Source organism: Papio anubis, chromosome 15 (genome assembly GCF_008728515.1).
Source record: "Papio anubis isolate 15944 chromosome 15, Panubis1.0, whole genome shotgun sequence".
Lineage (NCBI taxonomy): Eukaryota > Metazoa > Chordata > Mammalia > Primates > Cercopithecidae > Papio > Papio anubis.
The window spans coordinates 77,942,573-77,957,151 of NC_044990.1; the positions used below are offsets into that span (position 1 = coordinate 77,942,573).

At 41.5% G+C, this 14,579-nt stretch overlaps 1 protein-coding gene across 2 annotated transcripts in view; it reads left to right on the forward strand.

Annotated features, from left to right (window-relative positions):
• The window catches only part of TM9SF2 (transmembrane 9 superfamily member 2), a 75,810-nt gene continuing 61,231 nt past the window's right edge, over positions 1-14,579 (forward strand). Inside the window, exon 1 of one of the 2 annotated variants that reach the window (XM_003914033.5) lies at positions 1-1,489. In XM_003914033.5, coding sequence (XP_003914082.3) covers positions 1,319-1,489 — 171 coding nt within the window. In that variant the 5' untranslated portion in view covers positions 1-1,318. Of the gene's footprint in view, positions 1,490-6,355; positions 6,389-14,579 lie in introns of those variants that run through there. The other variant, XM_021929738.2, reaches the window with a different exon arrangement.

The following is a 14,579-nucleotide window of genomic DNA, read 5'->3' on the forward strand; positions in this document are numbered from 1 at the left end:
ACAACAACCTTAAGATGAACGTTCTTCTCTAATTCCCAGTTCTCTCTTGATTAACTTGGCTACCCCACTATATGGATCAATTTGCAGGGTCCTACGTCCCTTTGAAAATCTGATGAAAGTTATAAACCTTCCCTGGGAAAAAAGTACAAACACCTGCAATAACTTTAAATAGGAGTTCACTGGCCCTAAACTTTTCTGAGTTTACTGTTTCACAAACTTGCCTATTCTTGAATTCTGAGCTGGAGGTTGTGATTCTCTCTTCTGTACTTTAAGATGATGCACTCTTCCGAAGTTTTCGATTGAACTCTAGTGGCCAACTGAATTGACTTTTTCAGATCACTAAAAAGTTTCTCCTTGAAAAATACTCAGAAGATGAAACACACACACACACGTGTACGCATACACACGCGGACACCATATAGCATCATCAGTGGGAAAAGTGACAGCATCTTGCTAAAGGGTGATCATACCATATTAATCCGATTCGCCAGAACTACTTGCTTCACTGAGCTCTCAGGTGTGCTCGGGTCTTCCTTTGAAGAAAATAAATGTCAACGCTACCCTCTATTCTACTCCCATTTTCCTCCCCACCCCATTTCCACTCTCCCTTAAAGAGATGTGTGCACACAATCACTGCCCAACGCAGGAATGCATCACTGCATCCAATGCTTGGAAACTGTCCGTGAAGATGCCTTTGAGTAGCTGTCTATTTGAGGATTTGTGGCTAATTCCTCCCCATTTGTTTCCTTAGCCTACTCCCAACCAGGTGTCTCCCGAACTTTTCCCCTCCGCCACCAACTCCGTCTCCATCAGCAGGTGCTTTCTGTCATAGGGACTGGCGTGCCGCGGACAGTGTGATAAAGAAACCGTATGATGGATATGAGAAATTCGTAAGACCCAGCAGCAAACGGGGAGCGGCCGGCGAGCGCTCCACGGCCCCCAAGCGTAGGAGCTCTGGATCGGAATTTGTAATTCGTAATTGGAACGTGAGCGCCGGAACAGCTCTCCCGGTAACCACCCCAGCTGGCGCGCGGAAAACCCGGAAAGTGGATTTCGCCCCCGCTCCCTCCCGGAAACAACAACTGGTGCCTGCAACCGTTCTCACTGAGCATGTGCAGACGGCCATGCGCATGCTCTGTCGCGGTCCGGTTCGGTTTCTGTTGCGGGACCCAGGGTGTCTCCTAGCGCAACCGGAACTAGCCGTCCCGGGGCCGGCCTCCTTTATCTCCCGCGGCCTTGTAGTGGTCTCCGAGCTTCCCCACCCCTCCTTCCCTCTTCACCCCCTAGACTTCATTGCCCTTTCCCCGAAACAGCTATCATGAGCGCGAGGCTGCCGGTGTTGTCTCCACCTCGGTGGCCGCGGCTGTTGCTGCTGTCGCTGCTCCTGCTGGGGGCGGCTCCTGGCCCGCGCCGGAGCGGCGCTTTCTACCTGCCCGGCCTGGCGCCCGTCAACTTCTGCGACGAAGAAAAAAAGAGCGACGAGTGCAAGGTGGGTGAGGCCTGACGCGCCCCCTGATACGCTGTCGGAAGGGGAAGTCGCCCCTATCCGGGGGAGCTGATCCTCGGGTGGGAGTGAGGGAAGGGGGTGTAGCAGTGGGTGGGGTCGAGTTTCCCCTGAAGCTTTTGGGGTCGGCCGGGCTGTAGGTGGGGGGGCTCTGGAACAGCCCTTGCAAGGGTAGATTCTGGAGGACTCAGTGGGCCTCAGACTCTCCTCCCATCTTGCGGGCCAAGTAGCACGAGCAGCTGTATTCAGTTTTCCTGGAACAGGGACCGTGTGGAGCGCCCTTGGAGTTGGGCTTCACGCCTTAGAGCTTTGGAGTTGGATGCATGCAGGTCCACGCGTGAGTGTTCGCTCACAGCCCTGTATCATGTACGCTAAGAAAGCGGGTGACCGACTCCTTGCATGTGAGCAACACTCAGCCTAGTTACAATTTCCATTAGCTTTTAACTTCATTGCTTCCTGTTGAATTGCATTTTCCTGGAACCTCCTGGTTGGTTAGGAGAGCTTGTTCTTTCTAGGACTTTGATACCTCCCATCACAATTAGAAGTTGGTTCCTTATTTGTGGAGTATAACACCCAGAACCGCACAAACTGCATTAATAAAGAGTTGCTGTAATGGTTGAGCCACTTGATTTCTGACTTTTAAGTGTAAAAGATATAAATACACAAAAAAGATACGAGATCTCACTAGTTTCTCTTAAATGGTTTTAAACATTTAAAAGGGGCAAATGATGGGAGAATCTGGTATTTTCCTAGGGCAAGTCTTGAAAACTTTGATCTCTTACAACATTCACACCCAAGGTTTTCAGTTTAATTGCTAGTAAAAGAGGCGTAAGTAAAGTAACCTGCTTTTAGGTTATATGGTGTAGGGCTTTACAGTATTCATACACAACTATTTTGTTAAGTTTATTTAAAACTTAACATTTGGGGGATGAGGATCTCTTTGAAGCCTTTAATGATTTTAACAATTCAAATAATCGTTCAACAAACTTTTACAATCTATAAATAGGCTTATTTATTAAGTTTGATTTTTTTTAAGCTAGTGTTTATTTTATTACTGCTAGCTTTACTATAGCTGTGAATTTTGAGGTTATTTTAGGGCATTAGATAAGCTATTAAATTTTTCATACCATGTGGTAGTTTCTTTTTAGGTTGTCAGCTGTCCTGAATGACATGTTTATACATCTGTGCAAAACCTTGTATCTGAAAAAACATATAAGGATATTTAAGGTTTACCCAAGTCAGCAGTTGACGTTTCAGTACTTAAGTTTATACTCTGCAGTGCAAGAAACTTTTACTCCTTTTTGAGGATTCTGACTGAAAGACTGTTGTGCTTCCAAGTGGAAGGGAGATCTAGACTTGCAAGTACACTGGTTTTTCCATTAAATATTTTAGTAACCAACCTTCAGAGCCTAGTATTTGGTCTTTAATTTTAACAGCAGTTGTATATTCTACTCCTAGTGCCTCAAAGATGAAAAATATATTTCCTGCCCTCTAGGAACCTCAAAGTAAGGGATATAAGTTTATGAACAGATTAACAGATTATTGAAATCTGATATACGGGATGATGTCCAAAGTGTTCTAAAACACAAATGAGGAAACTATCTGTGGACTAGAGTCTTTAGGGAAAGTTCTATAGAAGAAGTGACACGGCCAGGCGTGGTGGCTCAGGCCTGTAATTCCTTGGGAGGCCGAGGTGGGCGGATTACCTGAGGTCAGGAGTTTGAGACCAGTCTGACCAATATGGTGAAACCCCATCTCTACTAAGAATACAAAAATTAGCTGGGCGTGGTGGCGGGCATCTGTAATCCCAGCTACTTGGGAGGCTGAGGCAGGGAGAATCGCTTGAACTCAGGAGGCAGAGGTTGCAGTAAGCCGAGATTGTGCCATTGCACTCCAGCCTGGGCGACAGAGCGAGACTTTGTCTCAAAAAAAAAAAAAAAAAGAAGAAGTAGTGACATTTGAGATGGACTTAGAAAATGAATAAGTGAAACTTACAGGTGGTCTGCCAGTTAGATGATTGTTTTCTCAACAGGTCCTTTGGTAAGTGGCTAGGTTGTGTATTATAGTTGTCTTTTGGTTAATCTTGGGGGTCATTTTGGATTTTTAATTTTCATGGGTAGAGGGATAAAACAGGCAGAGTAGATCATTTTTCCGAAATGTTTGGATTTTTATCTTTATCGCCAGCTACACTCACGTTTGGTCAATGGAAACAACTCTTAGAAGAGCAGGAGGGTGTACTTTCAGCATTTTTCCTACGATATGACTAACTGGTGTAGAGAATTTGAAATAAACTTTAATGTTTCTTTTCTTTGCCTTTCAAAGAAGATGCTATAAATAACAGTAAACAGTTGAAATTTGTATTACTTCAATCGGGATATTAATAATTTATTCTCATCCATTTCGTATTTGTTAAGGACAGTCTTGTATATATTATTCAGAAAAGTGGAAGGAACTTCTTTTAAAAATTAGAAATGAGAGTCGTGAAGTGGAAATGATTCTTTCCAGAAGATGCTGTTAAGTTAGTGAATCTGAAGTTGGATAAATTCGGCAGGTCATTGATGCTGTTACCAATGGTTTTTCCATCTGTAAAATAGGGATAATCATATTTGAGTATGACATATTCCCCTTGAAAGGTATTTTGCATTTCTTAGAGGAAAAGTGCAATATTTGTCATTGTTGTCATAGTGTAGAGATGAAACAAATATATCTTCAACTTATATATAATTTAGGTAGTAGAGTGTTTTTATGTGCTGTAAAGTTTGTCTCATGCATTTACCTCAGGATGTAAATTGAGAGAGAATCAGAAGAACCCTGAGGATTTAGTAATTTTCTCTCTTTAAAAATTATCTTATGTTGAATTTACTAGCAGAGAAACAGGAGTCCAGTGAACATAAAATTCTATTTATGTTGCTGTAACTTCTGATTATCTTAGCCTTCATAGATACTGTATGTTTTCATGGCCTCCTTTTTTTAACTTATTTTACATGCACATGCATTTGGATATTGAGGTGGTGCACATTCTTACTGCTTTTTATAGCCTATACTATTTCATTTTGTTCCTGTACTATCTATGGTTTGCCTAACCATTCTTACTTGTAGGGCATTTAGATTGGGCCCAGTTTTTCTCTATTATAAATAGCTCTGCTACAGTGTATTTAGCAGTAATTATTTGCATATCCCCAAATATAAAATTCTGGGCAAAGATAAGAAGTGTTAGTTCCGTGTAGTATTGCCAGATTTCTTTCAACAACGATAGGTTTGATTTACAGTGCCTTTAACTAAATAATACCTTGTCTTGCCGCATTATTTTAATTTTTATTTATCAATTTCATAGCGATTTGATGGTCCCTAAGACTTTTTTTTTTTTTTTGAGGTGGAGTTTCGCTCTTATCACCCAGGCCAGAGTGCAGTGGCGCGATCTTGGCTCACTGCAACCTCCACCTCCTGAGTTCGAGCAATTCTCCTGCCTCAGCCCCCTGAGTAACTGGGATTACAGGCGCCTGCCACCCCCTATGCCTGGCTAGTTTTTGTATTTTTAGTAGAGATGGAGTTTCACTGCGTTGGCCAGGCTAGTCTCGAACTCCTGAGCTCTCAGGTAATTCATCGACCTCAGTCTCCCAAAGTGCTGGGATTACAGGCATGAGCCACCACACCCAGCCTGTACACTTTTTAAATGCTTTACTTTCATTGCTATTGAAGTTTCTGTGTCTTTTAATATTTTTCATTTATTTGCCTTATTTTGTTAGGTTTTGAAACCATAGTAATAAAAGATTGAGCTATGCTATTCCTTTCCTGTAGAATTCTCTTTACTTTCTTCACATCAAGGGACACTGTATGACTGAAATAAGTAGAATAAAGGCCTGATTATAAGTGAATAGATCTTCCAGGGTAAGATACGGAGTTCTAATTTAGTTTGTAAAAGTTTTGGCTATTTCAGTTAGCTTTGTGCTTTTTAGCTTTAGATCAAATCTTAGTGTGCCGAGTGGCATTCTGATGGCTAAGAGGTGAAGATAGTGAGCAGTTCACCTTTGCTGCTTTTAACTTTCAAGTAATTATTGGATTGTCAACCAGAATTCACACCTAAGAACTAAAAATAGTATTCTCCAAAACTTTAATTCTGCCACTTTTTTACTGTTTGATGGATAGATTATGTTCTCAGATGAAAGATTAAGATTTTTTTTCCTTTGCTGTAAGGAAAAATGACCAATCATACCCCCTAGTGGTTAAAAACAATGTTTAAATGAATTAGTTTAACAACTTTTTAATAAAAAAGAAAATTACTCAGTCATACTTTCCTTTCTTGGTAGTTATTTTTAGAAGCATTTTATAAGTTGCAATTGTATTCTGGGAGCAGTCGTGTATAAATATTGGAATGAGTCAAATTTAAGAAAATAGTCCGAATGTTGATCTGAACAGGCACAGAATAAATATATATGTACCTGTTTTAATTTTACCATAGAAGTAGTTTGAAGATTTTGAAGTATTTACAGAAAAAAATAGTAATTAGTATGTGTATTTATTGGTATAGTGATAAATATTTATCGATATTTAGTTTCACGTTCTCATAGTTTTCTCTGGAATAAGAGCATTGATTCTTAGCTTCTGGGAACTCATTAGTGTTTGGGTGTTGCTGTTTCAAATCTGAAATCTGGCACTGGGAGGACTTACTTTGACTATGGTAAATACACATTCCAACAATTATTTCTTCTTCCTCTGAAAAGGTATGTGACACTGAGAAAGTTTGCCTTTCAGAAATTAAATTTTTAAGTAAAATTATTTTAAGACTGTGATTGTTTGTTACAGTCAATCTGAGAATTAGAATGAAGAAAGCAACAGAAGTCTGTGAATAAAATTGTGTCTTTCTGCATGTGGCCCCTTACCAAGGTGGGTGTAAACTTGAACTTCCAAAGGTGTAAACTGGAACATCTGAAACAAATCACAGACATACGTTCCACACCTCACACCCCCAACACAAACACACAGACACACATCAGCACTACAGAGATTGGTCTGTGCACTGTCAACCTTAGAGCCCAGCTGCCCAAACCCTTACTTCCCTATTCTCGCCTATAGTTTTCTGTCACCATGGTCTCTCAGTAAGTTTTGTAGTTAATTGTAGCTGGTTTACATGTGTCCAACAGTTTCATTCTGTTTTCATTAAAATTAACTATCTATGAAAGGTTTTGGAGGAAATTTGTGAATTTTTTCTTTTTTTGCTCCTCTTCTCACTTTTCAAACCTGTTTACTATGTTTTGTGTGTTTTGTATATGCCTTAGCTAAACTTCATAACATCCCTATGATATTTAGATGAGGAAACAGAAGCTCAGTAAGATTTAGTAGCTGTCTCTAGTATACAAAACTAGTAAGTAGTAAAGCCAGGATGCAAACAAACCCAAGACTGAGTACAAAGCCTAGGCTCTTGGCCACAGCCTTCTACTCTGAGCACTCTTCTTCTTTGCCTCTCCCCTGGGGATCCCTGACCTCTTATCACCCTGGACTTTGACAGTTCCAGAAAACACTCTATATCTATTACATGTAATTTTCATTTTATTTTATTTTTTAGAAACAGGGTCTTGCTCTGTTGCCCAGGCTAGACTGCAATGGTGCAGTCATAGTTCATTGCAGCCTTGACGTGTCTATGTAATTTTTAAGTAGTCAGGTTTTGTATTTACTTCTTTTGTTGATACAGTCTAAAATTGAAATTTTATTTTTCAGGGCTTTGGGGAAGGAACCCAGGTAATTATCTAGGAGATCAATTTCTGGGCATTGCTGGTCGGATAACTCAGAGCTCATAAACAAGCATTTGTGAGTCCCAGCATTGCCCTTGAGACTTTTATTGTGTCTGAATTAAGACTTCCCTTCTTCAGGAATGCACCACTGTGGACTTCTCTAATGTTAAGGAGTTGAAGCTTCCATAGATTTCCTTTTTTATGGCCTCCATATCTCAAATCCTTTTGTGACTTGTCATTTGCCATGATCCTTGTACAGTCACATTTCTTCACTGAGATTTCTTTCTCCCTTGAAAATCCAGTTGTAAGTGTGGGGTGGGACAGATGTGATGATAGCAGAATAAGGTAGAATAAAAGCAGAAACAAAGGAACCAGAAAATGGGAAAAAGTATAGTCCTGTGGCGTGGCCCATGTACCTTGTTAAAAGACATAAATAGACTCTAGTTGTGACCACAGCTGTGATCAGGTATGGAATCGGCAGATTAGGACTAGAAATAAAATTGTACATTTGGGAGAGAAATTTAAAAAGGAAGACTCTAGAATTCTAAATAAAACCACTTCATTAAAAAATTTCTTAGTGCAGGATTGTAATCAGTCTTGCTTTCTCTAAGTGACTTAGGATTCTGCAACTTCCTTAAAATGTTTCATGTTGTCAAAACTTTGCATGCTTGAAATAACCTAGGTGGGGACAGTTTGAAAGTGTGAATGTAAAGCAAGTAACCCTTGAAGCTCTTTCTAGTCCCATCAGTGATAATCTAGAGTTGTCTGTCTCTATTTAAGGCAAATTTCTGGGAGGAGATGGACTTAACTGTTTTGGATGGTGAATAAAGATGCTTAGAGTGGAAAATGACCTTAAATAAATCAGATATTGCCCTCATATAGCTCATGCTATTTTCACGATAAGGAAACAAAGTCAGCCAGGTGCAGTGCTTCTCACCTGTAATCCCAATGCTTTGGGAGGCCATGGTGGGCAGATTGCTTGAGCCTAGGAGTTCAAGACCAACCTGGGCATGATGAAACCCATCTCAACTAAAAATACAAAAATTAGCCAGGCGTGGTGGCATGAATCTGTAGTCCCGGCAACTTGGGAGACTGAGGTGGGAGGATGTAGGGACCAGCCCCACAGGTTTGGTGGGTTTTTCTCCCCGTGTGCGGAGACGAGAGGTTGTAGAAATTAAGACAAAAGACAAAAAGATAAAAGACAGCTGGGCCCGGGGGACCACTACCACTAAGACACAGAGACCAGTAGCAGCCCCGAATTCATGGCTGCGCTGTTTTATCAGAAACAAGGCAAAAGGGGCAGAGTAAGGAGTGTGAGTCGTCTCCAATGATTGACAAGGTCACGCGAGTGACGTGTCCACTGGACAGTGGGCCCTTCCCTGTTTGGCAGCTGAGGCGGAGAGACAGAGAGAGAGAGGACACAGCCTATGCCATTATTTCTTCATATCAGAGGTTTTTAGTACTTTCACTAATTTTGCTACTGCTATCTAGAAGGCAGAGCCAGGTGTACAGTATGGAACATGAAAGCAGACTAGGAGTGTGACCACTGAAGCATAGCGTCACAGGGAGATAGGCCTCTGGATAACTGTGGGCGGGCCTGTCTGATGTCAGGCCCTCCACAAGAGGTGGAGGCTAGAGTCTTCTCTAAACTCCCCCGGGGAGAAAGGGACTCCCTTTTCCGGTGTGCTAAGTAGTGGGTGTTTTTCCTTGGCACTGACGCTACCGCTAGACCACAGTCTGCTTGGTAACCGCGTCTTCCCAGACACTGGTGTTACCGCTAGACCAAGGAGCCCTCTGGTGGCCCTGCCTGGGCATAACAGAAGGCTCTCTTGTCTTGTGGTCACTTTAAACTATGTCACTTCAGCTCCTGTCTCTGTATGGCCTGGCTTTTCCTAGGTTATGATTGTAGAGCGAGAATTATTGTAATATTGGAATAAAGAGTAATTGCTACAAACTAATGATTAATGATATTCATATATAATCATATGTATGATCTATATCTAGTAGAACTCTTGTTATTTTATGTGTTTTATTATACTGGAACAGCTCATGCCCTTAGTCTTTTTTTGCCTGGGCACCTGGGTGGCTTGCCACCCACAGGAGGATTACATGAACCCAGGAGGTCTAGGCAGCTGCAGTGAGCCATGATTGTGCCACTGCGCTCCAGCTTGGGTGACAGAGAGAGACACTGTTTAAAAAGGCAAACAAACAAAACACACACACACACACACCACACAGAGATTCAGTAGCTACTCCAAGAACATATAAATAAGCTCTGTCACTTTTTAAAAAAATATATGCTGTATTAGGCTGTTCTTGTGTTGCTATAAAGAAATACCTGAGACTGGGTAATTTATAAAGAAAAGAGGTTTAATTGACCCACAGTTCTGCAGGCTGTACAAGCATGGCATGGACATCCCTCGGCTTCTAAGGGGAGCCTCAGGAAGTTTTTACTCATGGCAGAAGGTGAAGCAGGAGCAGGCATGTCACATGGTCAGAGCAGGAGTGGAAGAGTGTTTTGTTGGACGAGATGCCACACTTTACAAGTAGATCTCACAAGAACTCACTCACCATCACGAGGACAGCACCAAGGGAATGGTGCTAATCCATTCATTAGAAGTCTATCCCCATGATCTAGTCACCTCCCACCAGGCCCTACCTCCAGCATTAGGGATTACAGTTTGACATAAGATTTGAGTGGGGAAAAATACTCAAATCTCATGCCCTTCTTATATTGCAAAATACAATCATGCCTTCCTAATAGTCCCCCAAAATCGTAACTCACTCCAGCATTAATTCAAAAGTCCCAAGCCCAAGTCTGATTTGAGACAAGGAAAGTCCCTTCTACCTACGAGCCTGTAAAATAAAAAAGCAAAGACAAGTTACTTACTTCCAAGACACAAAGCAGGTATAGGCATTGGGTAAATATTCCCAGGCCTTGGGCAGCTCCACCATTGTAGTTTTGCAGGGTTCAACCCCCACAGCTGCCCTCACAGGTTTTTGAGTGCCTGTAGCTTTTCCAGGCACAGAGTGTAAGCTGCCAGTGAATCTACTATTCTGGAGTCTGGAGGACAATGTCCCCTTTCTCACAGCTCCACTAGGCAGTACCCTGGCGGGGACTCTGAATGGGGCTCCAACACCACATTTCCCCTCCACACTGCCCTACTAAAGGTGCTTTGTGGGGGCTCCATCCCTGCAGCAGGCTTCTGCCTGGGCACCCAGGTTTTCTCATCCTCTGAAATCTAGGCAGAGGCTGCCAAGCATTCTTCACTCTTGAACTCTGTGTGCCCGCAGGCTTAACAGCACATGGAAGCCCCCAGGACTTATGGCTTGTATTCTGTAAATGGCAGCCCGAGCTGTACCTCGGACTCTTTGAGCCATGGCTGGAGCTGGAGTGACCTGGATGCTGGGATCCCAAGGCTGCACAGGGCAGTGGGGCCCTGGGTCTGACTATGAACCCATTCAGTGTTCCTGGGCCTCTGGGCCTGTTTTGGGAGGGCCTGCTGCAAAGGTCTCTGAAATGCCTTTGAAGCCTTTTCCCTGTAGTCTTGGATATTAGCACTTGGCCCCCTTTTAGTTATGCAGGTATCTCTAGCACATGGTTGCTCCACAGCCTACTTGAATTTCTCTCCAGAAAAAAACTTTTTTTTTTTCTTTGCCACATGGTTAGGCTGCAAATTTTCTGAATATTTATTCTCTGCTTCCTGTTTAAATATAAATTCCAGCTTTAAATCATTTATTTGACCCTTCAGCTAAGGTAGGCTGTTAGAAGCAGCCGGGTTACCTGTTGAACACTGCGTAAAAATTTCTTCTGCCAGATATACTAGGTTGTCACTCTTTAGTGCAGAGTTCCCCAGATCCCTCGGGCATGAATAGAATGCAGTCAAGCTCTTTGCTAAGATGTAACACGTGTGACCTTTGCTCAAGTTCCCAGTAAGTTCCTCATTTTCATCTCAGACCTCAGCAGCCTGACTTTACTGTCCGTATCACTGTCAACGTTTTGGTCACAACCATTTAAACAGTCTCTAAGAAGTTCCAGACTTTGCCTCATCTTTCTGTCTTCTTTTGAGCCCTCCAAACTCTGCCTGTTTCCCAGTTCCAAAACCAGTTCCACATTTTCAGGTATGTTTATAACAACACCCCATCCTCGGCACCAGTTTCTTTATTAGGCCATTCTTGCATTGCTATAAAGAAATACTGAGACTGGGTAATTTATAAAGAAAAGAGGTTTAATTGGCTCAGGATTCTGCAGGCTATACAAGCATGCACCGACATCTCTCTGCTTCTGGGGAGGCCTGAGGGAGCTTTTACTCAAGGCAGATGAGGAGGCAGGAGTGGGCGTGTCATATGGTTACGGATAACACCAAGAGGGATGGTGCTAAACCATTCATTAGGAATCTACCCTCATGATCTAGTCACCTCCCAGCAAACTCCACCTCCAACATTGGAGAATACAATTTGACATAAGATGTAGACAAGGACAGATATTCAAACTTATCACATGCCTTGTGTTTCCATCTGGATTATAAATTCTTTGAAGGCAAGTGTTCATGAATTTGTATTATTTTGTCATCCAAAATGTCTAGTATAGGACTTTGTGGGCATTAAATACATGTGTTGGCTGATTGAGTTTTTCATGGTCTTCAGGATCTGTTGTTGTGAATGTTCTTTGGTTTTCAAGTATATTGCAAATTCTACTATTTTTTCCTATTTAATAAATTGGCTTCTTCTGAGATAATTGTTCCTGTTCCTGGAACATTTTTCCACCCTAAATTTTACTTTTTTATCTTTATTTCTTACTGTTTTCATTTGGCTTCTGTTGCTTTACAGTGAGACTAAGGTGTACTCTCAACTTTTTTTTTTTTTTTTTTTTTTTTTTTTTTTTTGAGACGGAGTCTCGCGCTGTGTCACCCAGGCTGGAGTGCAGTGGCGCGATCTCGGCTCACTGCAAGCTCCGCCTCCCAGGTTCACGCCATTCTCCTGCCTCAGCCTCCGAGTAGCTGGGACTACAGGCGCCCGCCACCACGCCCGGCTAGTTTTTTGTATTTTTAGTAGAGACGGGGTTTCACCATGTTAGCCCGGATGGTCTCGATCTCCTGACCTCGTGATCCACCCGCCTCGGCCTCCCAAAGTGCTGGGATTACAGGCTTGAGCCACCGCGCCCGGCCTACTCTCAACTTTAAAGCCCTTTTTCCAGCTTTTAATTGTGACAATTTTCGAAATTCAAAAAAGTTGAAAGAGTAATGTAATGATCGCCTTTTACTCACCTAGACCACCTAGAATCAAGTTGTTTACATTTTTTCATACTTGTCTTATCTGTGTATTTATGTTTTATAGGGGTGAATGTCATGACATCTGTGGCGTACTTTCACATGGTTCAGCTTGAAGCCCTTTCTTAAACCATATAAACTCCCGGCAGTCTCATTTCCTTTCTTCCAATTTTTAACATTTGCTCCACTGCTGTATTAGGAGGTTCTCATTCTTATGATACTTTTGAAATTTCTTTGTCTTGCTGCAAGAGTTGATATTTAGAGTTATTGCAAATGTAGCATATTTACAAATTTATTGTAAATGGCTCTCTTCTATGTTCTGTGTTACGGTTGACTTTAATTTTAATTGACTTCACATTCCTCAGCGTGTGTGAGATGATAATTCTTAAAATTTCAGATTCTCACAATTTAGAAAAGGAAGAATGAAAGTGCTACGAACGCCAAGATGAACTGAATATTCAAGCCGTGTTTGATTACTTTGCTGAACATCAAAAATAGGTCCATAATTTAGTGTTGATATCTATGATAGACTTTCTTACTTTGTAGTGTGGAAAAGTGTCAGAAGAGATAAGAAGGAAGAAATGTAAAGGAATAAAGGCAACAGAAATAAAAAGTTATGGTAGCAGCAGTTGAGTTTACCTACTTTGTTTCTGCAGTCCAGCTTTTTAACTTGTTTCCTCATGTTAAAGAAGCAAAGACCTGGAATCAACCCAAATGTCCATCAGTGACAGACTGGATTAAGAAAATGTGGCACATATACACCATGGAATACTATGCAGCCATAAAAAAGGATGAGTTTGTGTCCTTTGTAGGGACATGGATGCAGCTGGAAACCATCATTCTTAGCAAACTATCACAAGAACAGAAAACCAAACACCGCATGTTCTCACTCATAGGTGGGAACTGAACAATGAGATCACTTGGACTCGGGAAGGGGAACATCACACACCGGGGCCTATCATGGGGAGGGGGGAGGGGGGAGGGATTGCATTGGGAGTTATACCTGATGTAAATGACGAGTGGATGGGTGCTGACGAGTTGATGGGTGCAGCACACCAACATGGCACAAGTATACATATGTAACAAACCTGCACGTTATGCACATGTACCCTAGAACTTAAAGTATAATAATAATAATAATAAAAAAATTTAATAAAAAAGCATTTAGCTTTTCAACATTAAAAAAAAATAAAATAAAATAAAAATAAATAAATACTAAGGGAACTCAGAGACCGGTGCCGGCGTGGGTCCTCTGTAAGCTGAGCGCCGGTCCCCTGGGCCCACTTTTTCTTTCTCTATTAAAAAAAAAAAAAAAAAAAAAAAAGCAAGGAATCCCTAATTCTTAAGGCTACTATCAGAATTGTGCATGGCAATTATTATCTTCCTTTTCCCTAGACTAGTGAAGAAGACAAGAATAATGAATAGGCATTAACAAGGTTCAGAAGGCTGTCTGTCTTAGTGTTCTTGAAAAACACTGGAATAGCCTACTTGCACTACTTGGATGAATGGGAGACGAGAGGAAGGAAGAGCCTTTCACAGAAACCCTTATACTAATAAACCTTTATTCAGACTGAGGAATGGCCAGTTTCTTTAAGATAATAGATTACAGCTGCTATGTTTATTATTTGTTATAGTTATTATGTGCCAATTATGGATGACCTTCTGTGTGTACTATTTTCTGTTTTATTATTACATCATTCAGTTCCTATATTCAAAAGCGCTTAGTAAGAGTAGACCTAGGATTTGAAGTGAACCCAGCATTCTGATGATACATTCTGTCTAAGAAGGAGAATTGGAAGCTGCTTCATGAGATCAGGAAGGGTTGACAGATAAGGTAAATTTAATGGGTATTAGATATTAGATGAAATGCCAAGCGTAGATGGATTAAAAACTAATAAATGCAGATAAGAAAATAAGGGAGGAAAGGGTTTGAAAACCCCCCTTGGGCTATGTACTAAAATGGAGTAAGAGTGATAGTAATTGGTTTAAAAGACACCAAGTTATATAAACAGAAGATTAACATGGTTTCTGGAAAAGAAGTTTTCCTGGTTTCTAGAGTTACTGGAAGATTTGCTG